Below are 26448 nucleotides of genomic sequence, written 5' to 3' on the forward strand. Positions count from 1 at the left end.
TCTTTTGTTTATACTCTATCCTTTCTCTCTGTCTTTCTCTCTCTCCCCACCCTTTCCTCCCCCTGCCCTCTGTCCCTTGCTCTGTGTGTCACTTTTGCTTTTTTCTGTGTAGGTCTCTCTCACTTTCTTTCATTTTTACTATGTGTCTTTCCTGCTTTCCATGGGTCTCTGTTTGTCCCTTATGTATTCTCTCTCTCTCCATCACTTTGTCTCTCTCATTACTTGTTCTCTCTGCCAGTCTGTGTCTTTCTCTTGCACATGTATGTATGTAAGTGTTATGTATTCCTTCATTCATCTAATTGTACTTATATTTATGCATGCTTTCGTCATTCCATTCCCGATGCAGCTCAGATATCTAGAGATATTTAGGTAGTAACCTCCTGCCTCAGGGAGAATTAGAAGAAATGGGAATTTGTTCTAACAAGGTTTGAAGGGGGGTACCTGGGTGGCTCAGTCAGTTAAGAACCTGACTTCTGCTCAGGTCATGATTTCACTGTTTGTCGGTTCAAGCCCCACATCGGTGTCTGTGCTGACAGCTTAGAGCCTGGAGTCTGCTTCGGATTCTGTGTCTCCCTCTCTCTCTGCCCCTCCCCTGCTTGCATTCTCTCTCTCTCTCTCAAAATTAAATAAACATTAGAAAAAATTAATAAAAAAGAAGTGTTGAAGGAATTTATGGACAGAGAAGGGTTTTTTTTTTTTAATTGTAGGCGAGAGTTGAGAAATTTTGGTTGTGTTTTAGATGATGTACTGGCTAGTTTCTGAGCAACTATAAAATGTACACATACAAAACCAAATATAATTAGCAACTCTTAGACCCACCTTCCAATTTCCATACATTCCAGGGTCACTTTTTTAAAGCTCCCTTTGCCAATCCTTATTATGTTTTCTTTCTCACATTTCCCTTTCTGTTGACCCCCTTTTTCCATTTCCTGACCCCTACCAACCTCCCAGTTCATCATGCCAGTGGATGCCAGGTTAATGTAGTCATTACATCAGGCTCTGCTTGAAGTAGATAGAATAGAGATACCTTGAGAGTTAGATAAGGGCATTTGATCTTTTCAGACAAAAGCCTTATCCTAGTTTTGATAACTTGATTTTTCTACCAATTGAATTATTTTGAATGAATGTCCTTATTTAGTAAACTTCTACAGCTGTGGCCCACACAGGTTAAAGTCTATGAAATTTGGTTTGTAATCCACCTACTTATTGTTTTCTGGAGTGTGCCAACACATTTTAGAAATAATGATACTTGCTCAAACTCATCTCTGACCTGAAAAGCTTCCAAGAGTTGTACCATATAAAAGATTGTTCTCTGTTCAAGCAGAATAACTCTTAAGATTTGCAGCACTACTGTTTTGTCTAGAAAAATGGCAGTGGAAAAATCTAAGAACTAGTTCCATGCCAGGTAGGCAATATCCAACATGCCCATGGGAGCTGGGAGCCAGTACAGAACTGCTCAGGGTTATATTTAGTGGTAGAAAAGAATCCTCTGTCTAAGAAGGAGCTGTTCTTGTCTGAGTGAGTTTTTTTCTGTCTGGAGAATGTTTACCTTAAACCCTATTGATGTGGGACTAAGGAAATCAGCAAGTTGGAGTCTTATTTTTGATGTACCCACACTCTTGTTTGCCTCTTATTTAGTTTCTTTAATTTTTATTTTATCAAATAAGGACTTCTGTAGTTTTAAAAAATCAATCTGCTCTCAAGATAAATAGTAACCCCCTGCTATCAATACCTGATCTCTACAGGTAAACATTCTTAATTATTTTAAGATATTTTGGGTTGTTATATAGTCACGTATTTCTCAATAAAATACGTATATGACTATTGACTTTTCAGGTTTTTTCCTTCCTTTTTTTAAAGTTTATTTTGAAAGGGGTGGGACAGGGAATGGAGAGGGGCAGGGAGAGAGGGAGAGTGAAAGAATGCCAAGCAGGCTCCAGGGTAAGCACAGAGCCCTATGCAGGGCTCAGTCCCACAAGCTAATATCAAGAGTCAGACAATTAACCAACTGAGCCACCCAGGCACCCCTTGATTTTTAATTGTCATCTACCTGACTTCCTACTCACATATATACATACATTTCTTCTCCCTCTTTGGTACCAATATGATTGTGATCATTTTAAAATATGTTGATCATCAGTTTTTTATTATAAAGAAATTATAATATGTAAATTTTATTCATAGCTGAGGCACAGAATGTGTTTAAAATATAATTACAATTTGACTTTTGCAACTTTTTATTTCTTTTTTTTTTAATTGGTCAACAATATTTATTGAGAGTTTTCTGCATGCCAGGTCTGGAGTAGACTCTTTAGACTTAATCATAAATTAGTGTCAGGTCATAAAGCAAATTCAACAGATGAACAGAAAATATCTAATATAAAAAATGAAATGTATTAATTTTAAAAATTAACATATGAATAAATTGTCCTGCCCATTTTCCCCTAGGAAGTCTTCACAACCCAGGAGAAAAGATTTACTCCCTAATTTCCACCCCCCTCACCCCTGCCATGTACAATGATGACACATATCCTTTTTTTTTCTATTTTAAAAAGAGGTTTTATTTAATCCACTATATCCAAGATAATATCATTGCAACATATAACAGATATTTAAAAAATTGAGATATTTTATAACCCCCTTTTTTTTTTTAACTAAGCCTGAATCTGGTGTGTATGTAGAGGTCACAAAATTTACAGTTAAAGCAAATAGATTCGAATGACCAAGTTGTTCCAAATACAGTTAAAATTTTTCTAATGACTCAAACCAAGAATCGATTTTTAAATTTAAATCTCAATTCATTAAAATTAGGTAAAATTGATGAGCACTGGATATTGTATGTAAGTGATGAATTACCAGATTCTGCTCTTTTTTTTTTTTTTTTTTTTTAATATACATCCAAGTTAGTTAGCATATAGTGCAACAGTGATTTCAGGAGTAGATTCCTTGGTGCCCCTTACCCATTTAGCCCATCCCCCCTCCCACAACCCTTCCAGCAACCCTCTGTTTGGTTTCCATTTTTAAGAGTCTCTTATGTTTTGTCCCCCTCCCTGTTTTTATACTATTTTTGCTTCCCTTCCCTATGTTCATCTGTTTTGTATCTTAAAGTCCTCATATGAGTGAAGTCATATGATATTTGTCTTTCTCTGACTAATTTCACTTAGCATAAAACCCTCCAGTTCCATCCACGTAGTTGCAAATGGCAAGATTTCATTCTTTTTGATTGCTGAGTCATACTCCGTGTGTGTGTGTGTGTGTGTGTGTGTGTGTGTGTGTATATATATACACCATAACTTCTTTATCCATTCATCCATCGATGGACATTCGGACTCTTTCCATACTTTGGCTATTGTTGATAGTGCTGCTATAAACATTGGGATGCAGCAACATCTTATTTCTAATAATAGCCTTTTTAAAAAGGCATTGAGCTTTCTAAATGCCTAATGAGTTAGCATCTAAATGAATTAGTATTGCAATACTAATTCATCTCAAACTCTCCATTGAAGCTGAAATTTCTCATTATGATTTAACACTTCAAGTATTTTTAAGCAATTTTATTTTTTTTCATGAAGACCTTCCCCCTGAATGTCCTTAAGAATCAGTCATTGTCCCACTAAATGCCTACAATATTCTGATTTCTATCACTATAGATTAGTTTTGCCCTGAGTTTAATGATCTCACCTTTTATTTAACACTACTATTTTCAGTAGATTCCTCAACCCAGCCTGGTGTCTGTCTGGATGGACTTCTCCAGAGGGGAAATCTCCAATATTTGCCTAATGTGTAGCAAGGGCAGGTGCCCAGATGTATATCACCCGTGCCAACATTATCTGTGGGTGTGGCTGCTTGTTTTCCACCCAGGCTTCTACCTTCTTCATTCTTTTTGAAGAATGCTTCCATAACACCTTAGGGCATTTGTTGTGCCCCACCTATGGACTTTGATGTCAGCCTTCCCCATGGCTGTTACCTATTTACTTTGCGGTTTCCAAAATGACCTTTCACTCACATTCTCTTTGTTCTTGAGAATTGATCGGTTAAATCTTTCCTTTAAGACTGAGAAGGAACTGAGATAAAGAATGTGATCAACCGATCATTTTTAATTCTAAGTGTCATCGACATTGATTTCTCTATTTTATTACTGTTGTTGATGTATTATTATTTTTTGTTAAGTTTGTATTTTGATGAGGGTGGAGGTAGCTCAGTGGGAATCATGGATTTACCATAACTACATTGATAGTATAGTCTGACTCTAATTTTTTGGTAAGGTATAATTGACATTTAACGTTATGTAAGTTTTAGGTGTACAGCATAATGATTTAGTATTTGTGTATATTGCAAAATGATCACCAAAATAAGTCTGGTTAATATCTGACATCACAGATAGTTACACATTTATTTTTCTTGTGATGGAAACAGATTTACTCTCTTGGCAACTTTGAAATATTCAGCCCAGCATTATTAACTCCATTCACCATGCTGAACATTACACCCCCATGACTATTTCATATTTGGAAATTTGTACCTTTTGATCCCCCTCACCCATTTCACCCTTCCCTATTCCCCATTTCTGTTCTCTATATCTGTGAGCTTTGGGTTTGGGGACTTTTTGGGTTTTGCTTTTGTTTTTAGGTTTCTCATATAAGTGAGATCACATGGTCTTTGTCTTTCTCCTTCTTATTCCACTAAGCATAACACCCTTGAGTCCATCTATGTTGTTGCAAATGGCAATATTTCCCTTTTCTTGGCTGAATAGTAGTCCTGTGTGTGTGTGTACCACTATTTATTGACTGATAACATCTGTCAGTAGGCCCTTAGGTTGTTTTGTGTCTTGGGTACTGTAAGTAATGCTGCAGTGAACATGGGGGTGCATATCTTTTTCAGTTAGCATTTTTATTTCCTTCAGATAAATACACAGATGGGGAATTGTATGGGATCCTATGGGAGTTTTATTTTTAATTTTTGGAGAAATCTCCATTCCATTTTCCATAGTGGCTGTATCAATGCACATTCCCACCCACAGTACACAAATGTTTCTTTTTGTCTACATCCTCACTAATACCTGTTATTTCTTATCTTTTTAAAAAAATGCCATTCTAACAGGTATGAGGTTCTCATTTTTGGTCAGTGTATAATTCATGTTACTTAATGTATTGTATTGTATTGAATGTAGAAGAAAATATAGTTCTGTTTTCTCTTTCAATTCTAAAATACAAATTAGAAGTAAAATATGAGAATATTATGCATTCAAAAATAATATTTACAAGTAGTTGCCATAATATTTGCACTGTCATATATTATAGTGATTACATGACCTCAGTTTATTGTTTCCCACCTGCTATGTGGTGGGTTTATATGACTACTGCAGTACATAGGTGAGATAGATGTTCTCAGTTCTCAGCAAGTGAATAAAATGAGAATTATAGTATTATAGTGGTATTCAATCTTTTGTTCCAAGTTATACAGATAGTAAGTAGTAGAGCGGAGAGGATAAACTCAGGTACATTTTATAATTCTTTTAAACTATTGCTTGTTTCCTGAAATAAGCTTTCTTCCTTACCTAATCTCTACCAAAATAAGGCTTTCATAATCTGGAATGTGGGAAGAGCTTTTACCAGATAGTAAAAGCTATATTACTCTAGGCCAGTGTTAGTTTCCTTAGCTATTGGATGTGGTTCTGCAACAGAGTTAAGCATGATTTGTTTTTAAATTCCCTTCCATTATTGCATATGTGCACCCAACTTCTGGATATTTCCATTTAAGTCATAATAATGAGAGAAAGAGCTGAGAACTAGAATGAATCAATTACAAGTCAAATCTTTTCCTCTAACAGAGAGAAGGAGAAAAGGATCATCAAGTGCGTTTGGCAGTTGGAAACGGCCTACGGAGTGATGTATGGAGGGAATTTTTAGACAGATTTGGAAATATTAAGATGTGTGAGCTTTATGGAGCTACTGAAGGAAACATTTGTTTAATGAATCATAATGGGAAAATTGGATCCGTTGGGAGAACAAATTTCCTTCACAAAGTAAGTACAGTATTTTCTTTACAAAAGAAATATATTGAGATCTGCTTACCTCTCTTCTAGACTTTTTGTTTGTAAATTATGGTAAATATTATCACCTTTCTTTTTCCTTTTTTTTTAAGTTGAGAATTTCTATAAAGTCATGGCCTCTAGGTGAACATAGATTATGAAAATCTCAACCATCTCACATGTTTTCCTCTATAATGTAGGGATAATGATACCGAAGTCTTTTGTTCTGTTTTCAAATTTAATGATATAATGTATAAACAGCAAGCAAAGTTTCTAATACATGTTAATTTGACTCTTTTTATTTTGCCTGAGTATTTTCAATGCAGGGTTTCTGCTTACCCTTCATTTTTATATCACTCAAAAATTATGTACAGGCTTCTAATGAATCAAGATACTACTAAAAATCGTAAAAGCTGCCCCAAATCACTTATCTAGGAGTAAACAACTTCCTGCTGATTTCTCAGTAACAACTGTGGAAGACAAAAGATTGAACAGATGTCTTCAGCTGGTTTGGTGAAAGTAATTGTCAAAATAGAGTTTATAGTCATCGATATTTTTTAAGGAACAAAAGTGAAAGTAAAGAAAATAGTCTCTAAATTTATAAAGCAAAATGTATGTAAACTCAAGTGGAAATAAATAAGGCTGGAATCATAGTAGGATATTATATTATAGCTCTTTCAATGTTTGATAGAAGAAGCCAAAGAAAATCTGCAATGATACAGAATAATGCAATAAAGAAATCACTTGAGCTAATGAATATATATAGGACACTGCCTCTAAAAACTGCAGAATAGGGGCACCTGGGTGGCCCAGTCCATTGAGTGTCCAGCTCTTGGTCTCAGCTTAAGCCTTGATCTCAGGGTCATAAGTTCAAGCCCCACGTGGGGCTCTGCATGGGGCTCCATACAGGTTGTGGAGCCTACCAAATAATAATAATAATAATAATAATAATAATAATAATAATAATAATAAATACAAGTAATTTGAAAAAAACTGCAGAACATCCATTCTTTTCAAGCCCTTATGAAACATTCACAAAGATTACTGGGCCACTTAGGGAATTCCAGCAAATCTCAGAGGGTTGAATATAGATGATGTTTCCAACAGCATTTTAATTCAAGTGGAAATAAATGTTTTAAATGACAGCTAGTTCATCTCCCATATATTTGGAAATAAAACATCACTACATTTCCAGTGAGTCAACAACAAAAAAAAATAATTGAAATTAAAAAGTAATTTGAGCTGAATCAAGATGAAAGCATTATATTTCACAATTTTTGGACTCACATAAGAATGGTTGAAAATTTGTGAGCTAAATATCCATTTCTGGGGGTTAATTAAAATGCAGCTGAGGGGGCACCTGGGCGGCTCAGTTAAGCATCTGACTTCAGCTCAGGTCATGATCTCATGGCTTATAAGTTCTGTGCTGACAGCTCAGAGCCTGCTTCGGATTCTGTGTGTCCCTCTCTCTCTGCCTCTCCCCTGCTCACAGTCTTTCTCTCTCTCAAAAATAAATAAACACTTAAAAAGTGTTTTTTAGGGGCGCCTGGGTGGCTCGGTCGGTTAAGCGTCCGACTTCGGCTCAGGTCATGATCTCGCGGTCCGTGAGTTCGAGCCCCGCATCGGGCTCTGTGCTGACAGCTCGGAGCCTGGAGCCTGTTTCAGATTCTGTGTCTCCCTCTCTCTCTGCCCCTCCCCTGTTCATGCTCTGTCTCTCTCTGTCTCAAAAATAAATAAACATTTAAAAAAAAAAAGTGTTTTTTAAATACATAAAAAGCAACTGAAATAAAACTAAAGAAAATAAAAAGAAGAAAGTAGTCAAGAACATAAATTAAAGAAATATAAAATAAACAGTGAGGAGCATCAAAAGAGATAAGCATATAATGTTTAAAAAGCAGAGAAATAGATTCAAAACTGATAGAAATTGCTCTGATGTTTGTAACCTTGAGAAGATACAAACTATTTTTATGATGTGCTCTTTGGGATTTTGAGGGTCTTATTGACATCACAGACATGCATGTACATTCTGAAAAGTAATTTTGGGAAAATAAGTGCTGACACTACCGAGGTTTACAACTCCTTCCAGTTAATTTTCTCAACTCATTGCAATGGTTCCATTAAAAATTTGGTATTCATGTTAAAGCTTTTTAGTGAAGCTGAGTCATTGCAAAGTAATCATCCAACAAGAGCACAATGAAGAAGATTTGTATTTTACATTACTGGCTTGACTTCATTATAATTTTATAATGTCTTAAATTCCCTGTCAGACTGTAATACTGTCAATAAAGCAAGAAGGCATGGTTGTCTCCAACTGATTTGGAAAACTTCTGATTTTAAACTTAGGCTAGGTTATGTTTTCAGTTTGGAAATGAAAAACATAGTACCTCATATCATATGAATTCTACCTTATCTTTTCTCACTGCATTTGCATATTAGTTTGTTACAGAGCAGGGAAGCTGAAAAATTTGGACCAATAATTGCTTCATGATCGTGTGGGGGGATTTGATAAGTCTGTCTCTCACAAATTTAAACTTCATGGAGGCCTCCTCTCCACTTACTGTCTCAGAAACAAATCAGCCTCCAAAGATGGGATATTAACAGAGAAGGAAAAAGAAGAGGCATCAACACAGAGCTCCTGTGACCCAAGTGTCATTCTTGTGTGTCACATTTACCATTTAAATGCACACAGCTGAAGGGCTCTGTGTGCCATTTGTGCCCTCAGAGCAAACACTATATTTTGTGACAGTGCCTTTGATGGATGAACCTGCATTTGATAACAGCAACAGACTGGCTTTTCCTTATCCCTACACCCAGGGATAACATAATTGGGAAGGAACAAACACAAAATCCCTAGAGAAAATAAAACTTGAAAAAAAAAAAGATAAATCTTAATAAAAGGTAGCTGAAAAAATAATATGGATGCACAGAAAATAATAAGCCCTCCGAAATGACCAGGGAATATTTCCCTTAATTCCCCTTAATTTCAAAAATTGCAATGATACTCTCTTTAAAAATAAGAGCTCAGGGACGCCTGGGTGGCTCAGTCTGTTGGGCGTCCGACTTCGGCTCGGGTCATGGACTCAGGGCTCGTGAGTTTGAGCCCTGCGTTGGGCTCTGTGCTGACGGTCTGGAGACTCAGGGTCTGGAGACTGCTTTGGATGCTGTGTCCCCCCTCCCCTCTCTCTCTCTCTCTCTCTCTGCCCCTCCCCTGCTCATGCTCTCTGTCTCCTTCAAAAATAAATAAACATTAAAAAAAATCAAAAAATAAATAAATAAAAATAAGAGCTCAAAAGAGAGGAAAGTTCCAGGGAAATGTCAATCAACAAAAGGAGTTGGAAAGTAGATAGAGTCAGCTCAAAGAAAAAAAAATAAAAGGGAAGATGAAAGTGTTGCACAAATGAACACCACTTTATAGGCTGTAACATTGTTAGGGAGCAAGATAGATGGGATTAAGGCATCACACAAACACAATAAAAAGAATAAGCAAATAGGAATACAAAATAAATTAGAAAGATTTTGAAAACATAGACAGTTATCTGACTTGTGCTAATTGGTGTCCCTGCAGAAAAAGAAAATTAAAGAGAAGACTCTTATTTGAAACCTAAGAGAGGAAAACTTCCTTAAAGACTTGAATCTTAGCAAAAGAGCACATTGTGTTCCAGGAACAAATAACTTAATGCAGGATGATCATCAGAAAAATATATGCTGTTGAAATTACTGAACACGAATTAAAGATCTCTAAGGAGATGCTGAGGCAGAGAAAACAAAGGTTGTACAAACTGTAGGTTGAAGATGTGAAACAGCTCAGGCTTCTCTCAAAATGAGGACAAAACACTCAATGCCAGAAAGAAACAAAAAAACAAAGTAATGTATTCACCAAAGAATTTTACTTCTGACCCCATTGTTCTTTGAGTCTAAAGAGGTGTTCTCAAAAAGTTAAGAAATCAGAGACTATAACACCCATGTATTTACAGGAACGCGATACTTTATCAAACTCACTTAGTGAAAATGTCCAGTCATCCTAAAGATAAAACAGAACTTAGAAATGAAGGCATCACCTTCAGTTAACAGGATTGATTGAATCCATTTAAATATAGAAGATTGAACAGCTCCAAATTATGTTTATAGATGGAATGGAAGTATAAATCCTGAAAATATAAAAATAATTATAGCACTAACGATGATGGGAATTGGGTGGGAGCAGAGGCCGAAACACAAATGCTAATTCTTTCATCTTACATAGTAAGTCCATAAATACAGTGTAAATAAAAGTCTCCTTCACATGTCTTTAAACTTTTTTATTATCTTAAAAGTAGGCATTTTTTTAAGTTTATTTATTTTATTTTTCTTTTAATTTTTTTTCAACGTTTTTTATTTATTTTTGGGACAGAGAGAGACAGAGCATGAACGGGGGAGGGGCAGAGAGAGAGGGAGACACAGAATTGGAAACAGGCTCCAGGCTCCGAGCCATCAGCCCAGAGCCCGACACGGGGCTCGAACTCACGGACCGCGAGATCGTGACCTGGCTGAAGTCGGACGCTTAACCGACTGCGCCACCCAGGCGCCCCTTAAGTTTATTTATTTTGAGAGAGAGAGAGAGAGAGAGAGAGAGAGAGAGAGAGGAAGAGTGGGGGAGGGGCAGAAAGAGAGACTCCCAAGCAGGCTCCGTGCTGATAGCCCAGAGCCCAATGCAAGGCTTGATCCCACGAACTATGAAATCATGACCTGAGCCAAAACCAAGAGTCAGTTGCTTAACCAACTGAGCCGCCCAGGTGCCCTAAAAGTAGGTGTTTTTTATGGACTAGGAAATTTAGCTAACTATGAAGTTAGGCAATAATCCATACAAGCCCTCCCTTACCTCTGACAGCACTTGTAGTTATGAAGTCCCTAAAGCCCCCTTTGGGTTCAATAATTCACTAAGTACTCACAAAACTCACAGAAAGCTGTTATGCATAATAATTACCATTTATTACATCTAAAGGATCTAAAGGATATAGATTAAAATCAGACGGAGGAGGAAGCAGTGGGGCAGAATCAGCAGGGCACCAAATGCAAGGCTTCTACTCGTTTCCTGTGGAGACAGGATGGCATTACTCTCCTGGAACTGACAGGTGACAATGTACATGGAGTATTGCCAGCTAGGGAAACTCACCAGCCTTGATGTCCACATTTACATGTAGTTGGCTGCTTCTGGGGCTAACCTCCATCTCCAATCCCTCAAGAGGTCAAGCTAGGGGACCCAAGGCCCCGCCCCTACATCACATTATCAGTGTGGTTCAGACACTAAATCTAACTCGTATTGTCACTATCCACATGCCAAAAAACAGCCTGAGGCTAACAAACATACTGTTGGCCATGGCATTGGAGGGGCATAGAGATTATCTGCCAGAGGCTGAGAGTGAAAGCCAGACCTCCGGTTAACTTCTGCGGTTAAGGTTAAATTCTTTACCTCACAGGGTCTGATATCTTTTACACTAAAGAACCACTGTAATTTAACTTGAGCTCCATTTTCATTGGTTAAACTCAAGGAAATTTAAATTGGTTTCACTTCCTAAAATGGTATGGTTTCATTTGTCAGAGAGTATATTTTATTAATCAGTTTCCTACCTTTCTATCAATTTAAACACATTTGTAATGATGCTCATCAAATTAACTCCTTTATACAGTCTATTAAAATTTTTCAGTATGCCTCACCCTGTGAACCCAATGAACACAGTGGACATAGATTTCTGTTGATGTGCAGGTTATATTCTATTGGGGAAGGCAGAAAACAAACAAGATAAACATAACCGATTAACAGAGGCAGTGAGTTTTGTATTTCCTTTCCAGCTTCTAAATGTACAGATGTGAATAGACAAAAGCATGCGGACATGTATGGGAACTCTGAGGCACTGTGTACAGCCCCCAGTTGTGTGCTTCACAGTGCTGGGGATCCGTTTACCTAGTCTGTTATGAATGTGATCCCGTGCAGCTCTGCTCTTGACACACATACCTATACCTGTGTGTGCGCATATACAATCAGGGGATATTAAAGTGGGGATGTGGGGTGCCTGGGTGGCCCAGTCAGTTAAGCGCCTGCCTTCAGCTCGGGTCATGATCTCGCAGTTCGTGAGTTCCAGCTCCACATTGGGCTTTGCGCTGACAGTGCAGAGCCTGCTTGGGATTCTCTTGCCCTCTCTCTCTGCTCCTCCCCCGCTGTTCTTTCTCTCTCTCTCTCTCTCTCTCTGAGTGAATAAATAAAATAAACTTAAACATTTTTTTAAAAGGTGGGGATTTATTTACTTTTATTTGTGTTATTATAACACAGCCATTTTTGTAATCGTGTGGAATCTCAAAGGCAAGAAAAAAATAGAAATCCCTCTAGCTGAAACTTAATACTCAGACCCAGACCATCTCAAGATGCTGCGATATATTTAAATTTCATTCGTATGATAAAATTACCCAATTTGTGACCTGCAAGTCCCCTATATGTGACAACAGGCACAGAGGTTTGTTTGGTGTAGAATGAATCGCATCCATGAATGTGGTTGACCAATTAATCTGAAAGAAACAACACTAATGCTGATATCATCAGCTCCTGAGCAAAGTTTTCAAACTATAAAACATGTTAAAGGAGATTGGTAATGAACAAGGGCGCTGTTCCTGTTTGATCAAAATGATAAATGCAGTTCCGGGACTTCTGGAATCTCTCCTTTTACCAGTCATTAGGCAAGTGGCCAGAAAGCTGTTATCCCAATTACAGACGAAGACCAACAAGATGCAAGCTTGCCTTTTAATAAAGAATCTTTATGTCTAGAATTACAATATATTTTGTTTTGCCTCCTCTCTCATTGACCCACATCTTAAAATGGGATAATATTAATTAAATTATCCCATTAAATTAAATGCTGTTCTTAAGCTTGTAGCAGTGTCTGACATGCAGTAGGCACTCAATCAACATGGGTTGGTGTCAGTTATATTCATCACAAGTAATGAATTGTGATTCTAATTACATGTGGATTTTACTACATTAAAAATAGGGGTGCCTGGGTGGCTCAGTCAGTTAAGCTTCCGGCTCCTGACTTTGGCTTAGATCATGACCTCATGGTGTCATGAGTTCGAGCCCTACATCAGGTTCTATGCTGGCAGCACAGAGCCTGCTTGGGATTCTCTCTCTCTCCCTCTCTCTCTGCCTCTCCCCAGCTCGTGTGCTTTATTTCTCACTCTCTCAAAATAAATAAATAAACTTAAAAAACAAAAACAAATGTTTGTGTCTAGTCTTCAATGATAAATAATACACTTATCTCGGGGTGCCTGCGTGCCTCAGTCCGTTAAGCGCTCAACTTCGGCTCTGGTCATGATATATGGTTTATGAGTTTGAGCCCTGTGTCAGCCTCTGTGCTGACAGCTCAGAGCTGGAGCCTGCTTCGGCTTCTGTGTGTGTCTCTCTCTGTCCCTCCCCTGCTTGTGTGTGTGTATTCTCTCTCTCTGAAAAGTAAATAAACATTAAAAAAAATTTTTTTTTAAATAATACATTTACGTCACTAATTTTATTAATCTTTTCCCACTTGTTCTATATTTGTTCATTTTGTTTCTCCTCCTCTTGGTCTCTGTCTTCTCTGTGTCCTTCCTTATTATTTTTTCTTACCTCCTTTTATTATCTCCATCTCAGCTTACCATTTTCTAGTTCTCCTTAATAAGATTGTTTAATGGATCAGGAAAACCTCAGTTTCCTTATATATAAAATAAATGAGTTGGATTGAACCACTCTGCAGTTTTCTCCCAGGGTCACAGGTTAGTGGATTGTGAATCCGCGTGGCATGGTAACATGGACATTACAAGAGCAGGGTAGCTGGAAATATTTGGGGACAAGGAGAGATGTCCAATTAGCTTGCTTCCCAATCTGGTGAGTGTGTTCTACCAATTTACCATCTCATAGCACATGAGTGCACAGAGGTACCGAGTTAGTTTAGGGACATTAAGGTGAAAAGCCTAGGGAAAAAGTTCAAAGTCCATGTCAAATAAGTATTTTTTAGGCATCTGATCCCTCCCTTTTCAAGGGATTGTAAATTTAAAGTAGACAACAAAATCCTTGCATTCACATAGTTGACATTTTAGTTCTATTAAAACTTTTATTTCAAAGGCTGTTTCTGAATGATTTCTGAAGAAGGCAAGAAGTGTTCCTCTTACCTGGAGTTAGTAGAATATGTAATTGAGGAAGAAAGAATAAAATTAACGTTTTCCTAAGATAATATGCAACATAAAATGAAATTGAAGTAAATACCAGTATACAAGTGCTATTTACTATTGCCTTCAGTTTTGAGTTTCAAATACATAGTTAATTTTTTATCAGTAAAGATGACTTATAGTAATAAATCTACATTCTCATTCTTTATTTCAACTGACAGAACAAAAAGTCCATAACCGGTAGGTGTCACTGCACAAATGAATATTTTGTTGTTGTTTTTGTCTTTATTGTGTGTTTAATTTTGTTTTGGCAGCTTTTATTCACTTTTGACTTGATAAAGTATGATGTTCAGAAAGATGAACCCATTAGAAATGAACAGGGCTGGTGTACTCCTGTGAAAAAAGGTAAGATTCTTGTGTTTGACCACGTCCCCTCAGGCAATGTTTCTGAATTTCTGTTTAATTACTACTGAATTTAGAATGAATGGCTTTTACTAATATGTGATCAGACTTGTTTGGAATTTCAGTGCAGGGAGAAGAGTTTAATTATTAGATGTTAGGGATCCCAGATGGGTCACTCAGTAAGATATTGAAATTTAGAACAGATTACTATTGCGCTCATATTTCCTTATTTAAAAAATGTTTATTTTGAGAGAAAGAGAGAGAGCAAGCAGAGGAGTGGCAGAGAGAGAAGGAGAGAGAGTGGAGCCTGACGAAGGGCTCAGTCTTACTACTGTGAGATCATGACCTAAGCTGAAATCAAGAGTTGGATGCTTAACCAACTGAGCCATGCAGGCACTCCTGGGCTTATATTTTTCTCAGTCCACCGTGTCTAGCTGTAATAGTGGCACTAATGTCCCATATGACTAAGATATAATATGAAAAACAATGCCCTAGTTATCATTCTAGGTATGGAAAGTCAGGCAGACTTCGATTTAAATGTGGGCTCTCACGCTTAGAAACTGTCCAACTCTGGGCAGGCCACTCAGGCTGAGATTATTTTCTTCATATGTAGAGTAGAGGTGACAATATTTATTTATGAGGTTATTGTTCACAATTACATGAGATGATAGATGTAGAACCCTACTGAGAGCCTGGCATGTGGCTTGCTACCTCCCCACTTCTCTTCTCCCTCTTGCTTCCCTCCTCCCCCACGGAGGACTTTATGATGATTTTTGGTTAGACATGTTAATAAAAGCAAGTGCCCCAATTAACTTGCTGCTGCATATAATCAGTCTAGGAATTTAAATGTAGATATGTGCATTTGGAATTGTTTAGACATTCAGTCTGAATAAATCAGGCCAAAATTACTTTTTGCCGCCTCAGAATATGCTTGGACTACATTTCAGAGATGATTTCATTTAAATTGTTACTTCAAATGTGGAGATAAAGGTTGCAAGCCTGGTCGGTTGGTTTGTTCCGGTAGCTCAAAGCTTGGGAAGAATATAAGCATTATCTATTAAAACACAAATTTCCTTCTCCTCTGAATTTCAAGCCTAAGGGCATCTATAAAATATCTTTCCCTAATGCAACTCTATAAGTTGTGTCCAAGAAAAAAAGCCATTTCTAAACTATACACACACTTAACTAGTGTGTTTTGTTTTATTTTATTTATTTATTTTACAATTTTATTTGTTTAAGTGATCTCTATACCCAACATGGGACTCAAACTCACAACCTCAAGATTATGAGTCAGACGCTCTACCGACCAAGCCAGCCAAGCACTCCTGGTGTATTTTACTTATTACAATTACAATCATATCTGACATTGGAACTTGAATCCCAGAACTGCTTATGTAAACTCAGGGTTTTTTAAAAAGCAGATTGTCCCCAAACATCTGCTTTAGTGTTTTGCAATTCTCATTATGAATTACTCAGTATTTTTTTCTATTAATGGTATTTTGCCTTGCATACATTTGCCTAGAACAGATAGAAGAAACACTATGATCTTTTTAAGCATTTGTAATAATTAATTGTCAGGGAAGAAACTATAAGCCTGTGTCTCGAAGAAAAAAAGAAGAACATAAATTCTAAGGGAAATAAGAGAAGCTTGGAAATTTCTGAAATAGAGGATATGTAGACTGAAGGAACATGTGATGGAAGACAGGCTTAGAAGTCAGATGAACCTGGTTAAAAAAAACCATCTCCAACATTTGGCAAATATGTGACACTGGGCAAGTTACTTTCTCTTTCTCGGTTTCTTCACCTCTAAAATGGAGATAATATGAGGGCTTGTGTTATAGGTTTGTGATGAGACTCAAATGGGATACATAAAATAAAGTGCTCAGAATAACGACTGGTACCCAGAAAATGCTCAGAAAGTGTAGCAATGGCCATGATGATGATGACGATGATGATGATGGAGGTGTCAGTGATGACAGTGACAACCAGGAGCCTTTTCTGTAGTAGAGCAGGCATGGCTTTGCCACTGGTGTATATCTTTGGAAGCCAGGATGTCCAGAATGAGTGGAAGCAATGAGAGTTGAATAGAGAATGTTAAAATGATATAAATCACTCTACAATGTGCTGGAATTAACCCCGTCTAATCAATCATGTGGATGTTGCCTCTCTTCACAGGAAGTCAACAATGGCCTTAGAATGTTCTGGGACAGGGGTACCTAGCTAGGTGGCTCAGTCTGTTAAGCGTCTGACTTCGGCTCAGGTCATGATCTCATGTCTCAGGTCATGCTCTCACATCTCAACTCATGATCTCATGGTTCGTGAGTTTGAGCCCTGCATCAGGCTCTCTGCTCTCGGCACAGAGCCCACTTTGGATCCTGTCTCCCTCTCTCTGCCCCTTCCCCGCTCTTTCTCTGAAAAACTAAATAGACACTTAAAAAAATTTTTTTTCAGGCAGTGATTGCTGCTTCCCTTTGTCTTCTATCATTCTCATAGAAGTAGTTTTTTACCGCGCAGCTTGCTGGGCAAAATCCTGATCAATTTGAGTAAATCTGATCGAAAAATTTTTTCAGATAATGTTTCTAAGTAATACTAATAACTTTTATGCCTTGTCTCTTGCCCATTAAAGATTTCCAGACAACATCCCATAAGAATAAAACATTTTCTTAAACTTCTAATAACTTCTAGACCAGAGATAGTAGTGAACAGAAACCTTGCTGCAGAATCCTAGACTTACATTTGAGTTCTGGGTCCATTCCTGTTCATCTGTTGGTCTTTGGTAATTTACTTTACCCTTCTGGGCCATTTCTTCCCTGTGAAATAGGAATTTTAATGATCAATTTCAAAGGATTTTTGTGAGGAATAAGCTAGCATTTGCAAGGGGCTCATGGGGCTTGCTACATAGTAAATGCTCAATAAACATCGCTACAGTCATAATGTTATTAACATTATTATTGTGGTTATTTATAGGGTTGTAATTATTCTTAGTGTTAAAATCTAGTTAACATAAAAGAAAAGTAGCCTTTGGTCATCCATGCAGGATGTAAAATAAATTTAATATGGTTTTGTTGACATTCGCTTTCCTTTTTTGTTAGTATTTACAAAGTAATTTGTGTCTGTGGCAGTCTGTGAAAGGATATGCTGGATGCAGACACCCAGAGTGCCTGAGGTCAAACATAATAAAAATAAGTTCAGAGGAAGATCGGCAACCCTGGTTGTGTTGGTCAGATACCATTTAAGTACGTGCATGATATGTGTAATAATCGTTTTAATCCAATCACTGAAAAATGCTTTTCTCTCCCAGGAGAACCTGGACTTCTCATTTCTCGAGTGACTGAGAATAATCCCTTTTTTGGTTATGCTGGGAATAAGAAGCACACAGAAAAGAAACTGCTTTGTGATGTTTTTAAGAAGGGAGATGTTTACTTTAACACAGGAGATTTAATGGTCCAAGATCAGGAGAATTTCCTTTATTTTTGGGACCGTATTGGAGACACTTTCAGGTATGAAATAACATCGGTTGTACTGCTGGTTCTGTGACTGTGAACCATGCTCTAAGCAAGGCTCTATGGAAACATTCTAGATGCCCTGGTCTTTACCTTCAGGGCAGACAGAGCGCTTTTTATCTCAATAATGTCTCCTCATTTAAAAATTCATGGACCATCTGTTGTTAGATTGAAACGTAAGTTAAATCTTGATGTCAATTTTTATCATTACTTTAATGAATCAGTGTGGTCAAAATCAGTGAGCTCCTTTCGTTGGAATATAAAATAGACAGGGGCGCCTGGGTGGCTCAGTCGGTTGAGCGTCCGACTTCGGCTCACTTCATGATCTCACAGCTTGTCGAGCTGTCACGTCCGGCTCTGTGCTGACAGCTCAGAGCCTGGAGCCTGCTGCAGATTCTGTGTCTTCCTCTCTTTCTGCCCCTAACCCACTCACGTTCTATCTCTGTTTCTCTCAAAAATAAATAAACGTTAGACATTTTAGACATATTTAGACATTCATATATGTATAAAATATAATATATAATATATAAAAATATATAATATATAAATATTTAATATATAAATAAATATATATTTATATTTATAAATAAATAAATTTATATATTTATATAATATATATATTTAAAATAAATAAAAATAAATAAAATATATAAATATATAAGATATATAAATATATATATGTTTATATAATATATATAAAATATTATATATATATGTGTGTGTGTGTGTGTGTGTATATATGTCTCCTCTGAACTTATTTTTATTATATTTGACCTCATCCACTCTGGGTGTTTAAATGGCAGGGTTGAAACAGAAACCAATCTGGTCAAATATGGTCTAATTCTTGACCTAATGATAAAAACAGTGAAAGAGCCAAATTTATCTTTTTTACACTTCTTTCTTAATTCCTTAAGATTATTTTGGGCTTATGAAATTATTAGTCATGGTCTATGACTATAGAACAGTGACGAACATACAGGAGACATTCAAAAACATGTTTGAATGAATAAATGAGTCATACTTCTTACTTCTTCACCTTCTGGTACCATGTTATGTGCTCACCATACGTAAAATTATTTTAACTGAAATAGAATATTCATTGGCATTCAGGGAACCAAAGGGGTTAATCCCTAGAAGTTGAAGGGGGTCGGTACGTGGAGAGACCACTATAGCTTTCCTTTCATTTTTTTCTATCTCTGTCATTGGAGACAGGGAATGTTTTGTACTGAACTGTTAATACATCTCCTAAATAAAGAGGGATTTATCATTCTTTTCCTTTTATGACGTATTACCAAAAAACACTTTACAGTAACCAGTTTATACCAATGAAACACAGATAAAGTAATTTTCACTAAAACACCAATTCTGGTTTTGTTGACTTGTCAACAGTGTGCTCCCTTACAAATGCCTTCCGTTCGTTCTGAAATCTGCCATTGTGTTCAGTTACTAGGTACTGGCACGGAGCCACGTACAAGACACTAAAACTAAAACTGCGTACCTACTTCTTCAAATATAGGTGTATTAATCAGAACTTCTTTCTTTCATTTAGGTGGAAAGGAGAAAATGTTGCAACCACAGAGGTTGCTGATGTTATTGGGATGTTGGATTTCATACAGGAAACAAACGTGTATGGGGTGGTGGTGCCAGGTATGAATATAATCCTCCGAATAGAATGTGCCACATTTCTTCACTTCTGCAATGATCTTACTAATGCCACATTTCATTTTTTTTATCAATTAAAATAAGTAGCTTAGACTTGTCTTGGCAAGTGACTCTAGACCAGGCTAACAAATTTCATGGTCCCATCAGGTACCAACTTAATTTTAATGTATGTGTGTATTTTTAGGTAAAGCTTGGAAACTCTGGTCAGTGACTCACTGCTCGAAAATAGTTACAGCTCTTCCATAGTTTATTATTGTTCTCTTTATGACTAGAGTTTATACATGCTACTAAACGTGGACATGTTCTAGTTTAAATGTTTTATGACACTGACTTGTAGCTAAGTTGAGTCTTCTTCAAAAATAATTTTAAAGTCTGTTTGGCCTCATTTATCTTTGAAAGTATGCAGAAGAGGATTTCTCATGATGGCGAAAATGGCAAAGAAAAGTTACCAGCTTGGAATTAGAGGATAGCTATGCCCCTTTGCTCTTCTGTGCTGTTTTGATAAACAACAATGTTTTCCAACTAATGTTTGTAGGTGCCCAGGACACATGAGGTGGGAGTATTAAATGGGGGGGCAGAGGAGGGGATATTTACTCTAACAGACATTGGGTGCTGGAGGAAAGCTATAGGAGATTCTGATTCCCTGGAAAAATCCATAGGTGGCATGATCAGCAGTAAGTGATCTGTGGAATTAGTTATGGAAATGGCAGTCTAGTTTTTAAATATGAAAACAATGTTGTCTTTTATTTATTTATTTATTTATTTATTTGCATTGACTCTTAACATGGATATATTTCTGGAATATATTCACCACTAAATAAATGTCTCCTCTTAATATTTTACATTAATGGTTGTAGGATGTAAACTAGGGGTTATTTATAGTGTTTTCCACCCCATCTATTTCATTTTTGTGGTGTGGATGATTAAGAATAGAGTCTACCATTCCCTGTTTATAACTTATTTCTGGGGAGCAAATCATATACTCCAGGAAGGACCCACTCATTTATGCTACTGTTGCATTGTTATTGCTGTGACACGATTAATGTCTCTATTTGCAACAATTAGTATATAATTAACAGGACCATTTTATTTATTTATTTATTTTTAATTTTTTTTTCAACGTTTATTTATTTTTGGGACAGAGAGAGACAGAGCATGTATGGGGGAGGGGCAGAGAGAGAGGGAGACACAGAATCGGAAACAGGCTCCAGGCTCTGAGCCATCAGCCCAGAGCCTGACGCGGGGCTTGAACTCATGGACCGCGAGATGGTGACCTGGCTGAAGTCTGATGCTTAACCAACTGCGCCACCCAGGCGCCCCTAACAGGACCATTTTAAAAATCACCTAGTACCTGTAAAATTAATGCTACCTCCAACTTTTTTTTTCAGATTATGAAGGAAAAGCAGGAATGGCTTCTATTACTTTAAAACCACATAAGTCGTTAGACTTGGAGAAAGTTTATGAACAAGTTGTATCTTTTCTGCCAGCTTATGCCTGCCCAAGATTTTTAAGAATTCAGGTAATCTTACTGCTTGACCTTTAAGAATTCAGGTAATTGTACTTGGGTAAAGACTCAACTGAACTACAAGACCAGGAATCCAGGAGATGGTCTACTTACAAAATAATATTTTATCTTTTAGATATTGTGAGCACTTTATTTCTATTAGAAAATCTCAAGAACACTGAAAATCATTAGGATGCTAATTTATGCCATGTTCGAAGCCTAATTATAGAAGGGAGTGTGATGAAATGCTATGATGTCTTTGTCTTTGTCCTCATTATGGGATCGTTTTGTGCCTCTTCACTCAAGACCTCAGAGATGGTTTCAAGCCAAAACTACGTCTCACCCAAGCCTTGTGAAGACATTTGGTGCTCTGTGCCTAAAATTATGTTCCACCAAGCTGACCTCAAGGTGTCTGCAGGATGTGTGCAGAGCCTAAAAGCAAATGGCTTTAAACACTTCTGCCTTTAATTTTCATCTCCTTCTGTCTACCCTCCCTCTGGGACTTTATACCTTTAGGGATTGCTGAATGTATTTGTTTTGAGAGCTGGGCATTCTCTTGTTAGGTTATTAGAATAAAAAACAGTAAAAAGAAAATTTACTTAGCTACTGTATCAGTTTGCTTGCCCATTTATTCAGCCATTCATGTATTTAGTATTGTGAACCCAAAGCTCATACTTATCACCTCTTAACATCCAATCACATAGAGCTTTTCTGGATACATTTGTCGTATCACTGTTACATTCCTAGGGGAGCAGTTGATGGCCTCATATTCATCTTTAAAGCATTTGTTGAGCATCTTTGTGGCCTGTCATTACTTGGCCAGTGGGACACATCATCTTAACTGTCATAAATACATATTTACATAATTTTCTATTTTTCTGTTTGTATACACTGCCTCAGATTATTTTCATTAAAACTCTCTGAAATACTAAAGGTAAGTGGATGCAAAGCAGAAGGAACACATTCTCAACTGGAATTTTTAGTGAGATCATTGTAGAATGATCTACAATGTATAACATTCTTACATGCTGTTGTGAGAAATAATACAGAAAGGTCCTGTGTGTGCTCATTACTTGATTTCCTCCAGTGGTGACATTTTTTGAAAACTATTATAACCTGGACATAGACAGTGATACAATCTATCCATCTTACTAAATTTCCTGCTTTACTTATATTCGCACGTGCGTGTGTGTGTGTGTGTGTGTGTGTGTGTGTGTTTTAAGGCCTATACACTTTTATCACCCATGTTGCTTCATTCATCATTGACTGCCGTCAAGATATGAGCATTCCTGATACCACAAGAATTCTTTCCCTTTTATAAGCATATCCTACTTCCTCTTGGCCCTCCCCATACCACCCTAGAAATAGTGTACTATAATGGAATACACTATTCCATTATCAATAAGTTGATAGATTAAATAATATCTTAAACATGTTTCCCCTAGGGCACCTTACAATTCACTTTCATGAAGCAGAAGAAATATTTTAGCTTTGAACTACTCTAGAAGTCTAAATCAGTCTTGGACAAACTTAGAAAATATTCTAGTGTCATTGAACACCTCAAAGAACTAGAGCCGTGACTATTATATTTATTACAGTATTTGTATTTATTACAGTATTTGTATTACAGCATTTATTATAATGCATGATAGTTGGCAGTCGAAATATTTATTTAACAAATGAATTCTTATAAATGATGTGATATAAGCAGAGCAAAAAGCATAGGTCACCTCTGACAAAATGAATAAAGCAACTATATTATCAAAATAAAATCTTATCGAAGTCCGTTTAGCACAAATTAAAAAATGACTTTTTTGGCCAATAAATTTACAAAAAAAATTTTTATATGGTATTGCTCAGTATGGGTACAATGAAATTAAATGGTCCTTTCATTCTGCTTGTAGAAACACAAGGTGTTATAATCTATCTAAAAAACAATTTGGTAAATATATAATCAGACTCTTAGAATTTACATGTTTTGACTCAGTAATTTCATTTTCTGAAATATATCCTTAGGAAATAATCAAAAATGAACAAATGTTATATATAAAGATGTTCTTCAAAGTACTGTTTATAGCAATAAAAATTTGTGATATTCTTTATAAGTTAGAATAAGAGTAATGTTAATTAAAATATTATAATTAGATGAGATCTTATTAAACCATTGCCTAATAATTTTTCATTACCTAATGAAAAATTACCTAATCTGGGGAAATATACCTGGCACATTATAAAACCTTTTTTCTTTTAAGGTTGAACATCAATAGTGTAAGTACAGTGAGCTTCTAATTTTCTAAAAATGAGAAAAAGAGTATGTGTTTCTACATAGATCTAATTCTGTGATGACAGTATTGGGAAAGGGTGGGGACAGTGAGGATGAGATCAGGGAAGGAGATTCACAGAGAGCTTGACTCTTGAATTAGTTCGGAAGGTTGAATAAAAATGGCCATATTACTGATAGAACCTTTATAAGGACCTCTACATGGTCATCTGATTTAAAACAAGCTCCTTCTCCATGCCTGAAACAACCACAAAGGGTTACATTTTATCTCCTTTTTTTATTGTGTTTTTTTAATGTTTATTTATTTTTGAGAGAGAGAGAGAGACAGAGACAGAGCTGGATTGGGGGAGGGGCAGACAGAGAGGGAGACACAGAATCTGAAGCAGGCTTCAGGCTCTGAGCTGTCAGCACAGAGCCCGACTCAGGACCTGAACTCACTAACTGTGAGATTGTGACCTGAGCCAAAGTCAGATACTTAACTGACTGAGCGACCCAGCTGCCCCCATTTTATCTCCTTTAAATCCCTTAAAGCAGAGCTTCTGAAATTTTCTAGATTCATGGCATCTATAGTGTCTCAGCAAATATTTCCTGGCATTCTGCAGTCAAGCAAATACCTAAACTTTGATTTATTCAGTATTTGGGTCAAAACAAATTCATAAGTCTAACAAATTAGTTGCTGTTTGAAAAAGTAATGCATACAACGTGAAAGAAAAAATGCTTTTTTTTTTAATAACCAGATGTACCAAAGAGATGTAAATTGGGCATTATACAACTCCTCAAACCCTGGGATTAGATCAGACTGAACAGAACCAGCCTAATTCTTTGTCCCACATTGATTTTCAGCTGTACTTCCCTTTTATCATGCCAACCACTGAAAACCCTGTTTCATAAAGACATGACACCATTGGAAAGAATGTATCACAAACTACTATAGGAACTGTGAACTACCTTGAGCTAGTAGTTTGCAAGTGGTGACTGAGATGTCACAGGGTTTACCTAGAAAATTTAAAATATCCCTTGGACACTCTGGAAGTTCACCAGGGATGCTGCAAAGCACCTTAGTGCAGAGTTTGGCAACCCAAGTATTAGATCATCCTTTATCCCTTCTGGTTTTTATCGAATTCTGCCTTATGAAATAGAATGTTCTCTTTTATAACTTCTTTCTTCTTGGTGTCTAATAGCTTTCTCTGTACATAATATACTGACAGTGAATTAAAGTGATAAGCCTGTGTGTTTTAGAGGGTTTATAATCAAGCGTAGTTTTTGACAATTTTCATAATTCTTTTTTTTATATTTATTTATTTTGGGGAGACTGCAAGTGAGGGGGGCAGAGAAAGGGGGACAGAGGATCTCAAGTGGGCTTTGCTGACAGACTGACAGCAGTGAGCCACTGTGGGGCTTGAACTCACGAGCCACGAATCATGACCTGAGCCAAATTCGGACACTCAACCGACTGATCCACCCAGGTGACCCGACAATTTTCGTAATTCTTACAGGTTGAATAAAGCTCAGCGGTAAATTGAGCTAAAGATTTCAGTGTTTTATTTATTTATTTTTTTTTTAATTTTTTTTTTCAACGTTTATTTATTTTTGGGGCAGAGAGAGACAGAGCATGAATGGGGGAGGAGCAGAGAGAGAGGGAGACACAGAATCGGAAATAGGCTCCAGGCTCTGAGCCATCAGGCCAGAGCCCGACGCGGGGCTCGAACTCACCGACGGCGAGATCGTGACCTGGCTGAAGTTGGACGCTTAACCGACTGCGCCACCCAGGCGCCCCAAGATTTCAGTGTTTTAGAGGGCATTTTAAAATTTCTAATGTTGAATTATTAGTAGTAAATAGAGAGATGGTCAATGGTTATGAAAGTGTTATAATTAAATGTTATAGTCTCATTATTGAATATTTTGTTTATATATTTTAGACAATATTAAATGATTCCACTAATTCTGGCAATTATTTTACAGGAGAAGATGGAAACAACAGGGACATTCAAACTACAGAAGTTTCACTTGGTGGAAGAAGGGTTTAGTCCACTGAAAATTTCTGACCCACTTTATTTCATGGATAACTTGAAAAAGTCTTATGTTCCCTTGACCAAAGAACTTTATGATCAGATCATGTTAGGGGAGGTCAAACTTTAAGATTTTTTACGTATTGGATTTTCATATGTTTTCTTAGGACAGTTGAGAGGAGAGGAGAGTGTGATTCTTTAACATTAAAGGAGGAAGGGAATGGACATTAATCAACATATGCTGTATTTTCTTTAATATGCAACAGCTTTTCTTTTAGTAGGAACTTTAATTTGTTTTAATTCAAAACAAACTCTAGTTGATTATTTGTTTTACCTATTTTGGGGTTTAGTGCATAACTAATATTTGCTTTAGTTGTAAAGATTCTAAATGATACATAAGTGGGTAACAATTTAGACACTTAGTAAAAATGTACTTTTAAATATTTAGTTTCTAGTTTTGAAAAATGGGTTTATTTTTACTCCAATATTTGATTTTTATCTGCCCTGTCCTAAAGCTCAATAAAATCATCTTCATTAATATGTGTTTTGAGGTTCTGCCCCCCTCACTTGCAGTCTCCCCAAAATAAATAAATATAAAAAAAAAGAATTATGAAAATTGTCAAAAACTAATTACGCTTGAGGTATTTTTTTTTTCTGATGTTTTTAATTATAAACTTCCAGTAGAGGAAGCTGACTGGCCAAAATATATGCACTTCTATCCCCCTTCTCTTGAATTCACATTCAGATGATAGAAGAAACATAGAAGTGTGAGAGAGCAAAACAAGAAAACTGGTAAGCTCGAAACATTTAGGAACTTTTGAAAGATACATAAATGGGATCAAATTCATTATAAAATCCAACAGAGCTCTAGAAACCACTAATGATACAGA

At 36.7% G+C, this 26448-nt stretch overlaps 1 protein-coding gene across 1 annotated transcript in view; it reads left to right on the plus strand.

The window, feature by feature from the left end:
• Positions 1-26098, plus strand: part of SLC27A6 (solute carrier family 27 member 6) — a 76003-nt gene extending 49905 nt beyond the window's left edge. Inside the window, exons 5-10 of the mRNA XM_040444383.1 lie at positions 5831-6025; positions 14512-14602; positions 17901-18099; positions 19652-19749; positions 21153-21283; positions 25512-26098. Coding sequence (XP_040300317.1) covers positions 5831-6025; positions 14512-14602; positions 17901-18099; positions 19652-19749; positions 21153-21283; positions 25512-25688 — 891 coding nt within the window. The 3' untranslated portion in view covers positions 25689-26098. The remainder of the gene's footprint in view (positions 1-5830; positions 6026-14511; positions 14603-17900; positions 18100-19651; positions 19750-21152; positions 21284-25511) is intronic.
• Positions 26099-26448: the final 350 nt, after the last annotated feature.

This window comes from Herpailurus yagouaroundi, unplaced genomic scaffold, assembly GCF_014898765.1.
Source record: "Herpailurus yagouaroundi ecotype Mexico unplaced genomic scaffold, PumYag 192, whole genome shotgun sequence".
Classification (NCBI taxonomy): Eukaryota; Metazoa; Chordata; class Mammalia; order Carnivora; family Felidae; genus Herpailurus; species Herpailurus yagouaroundi.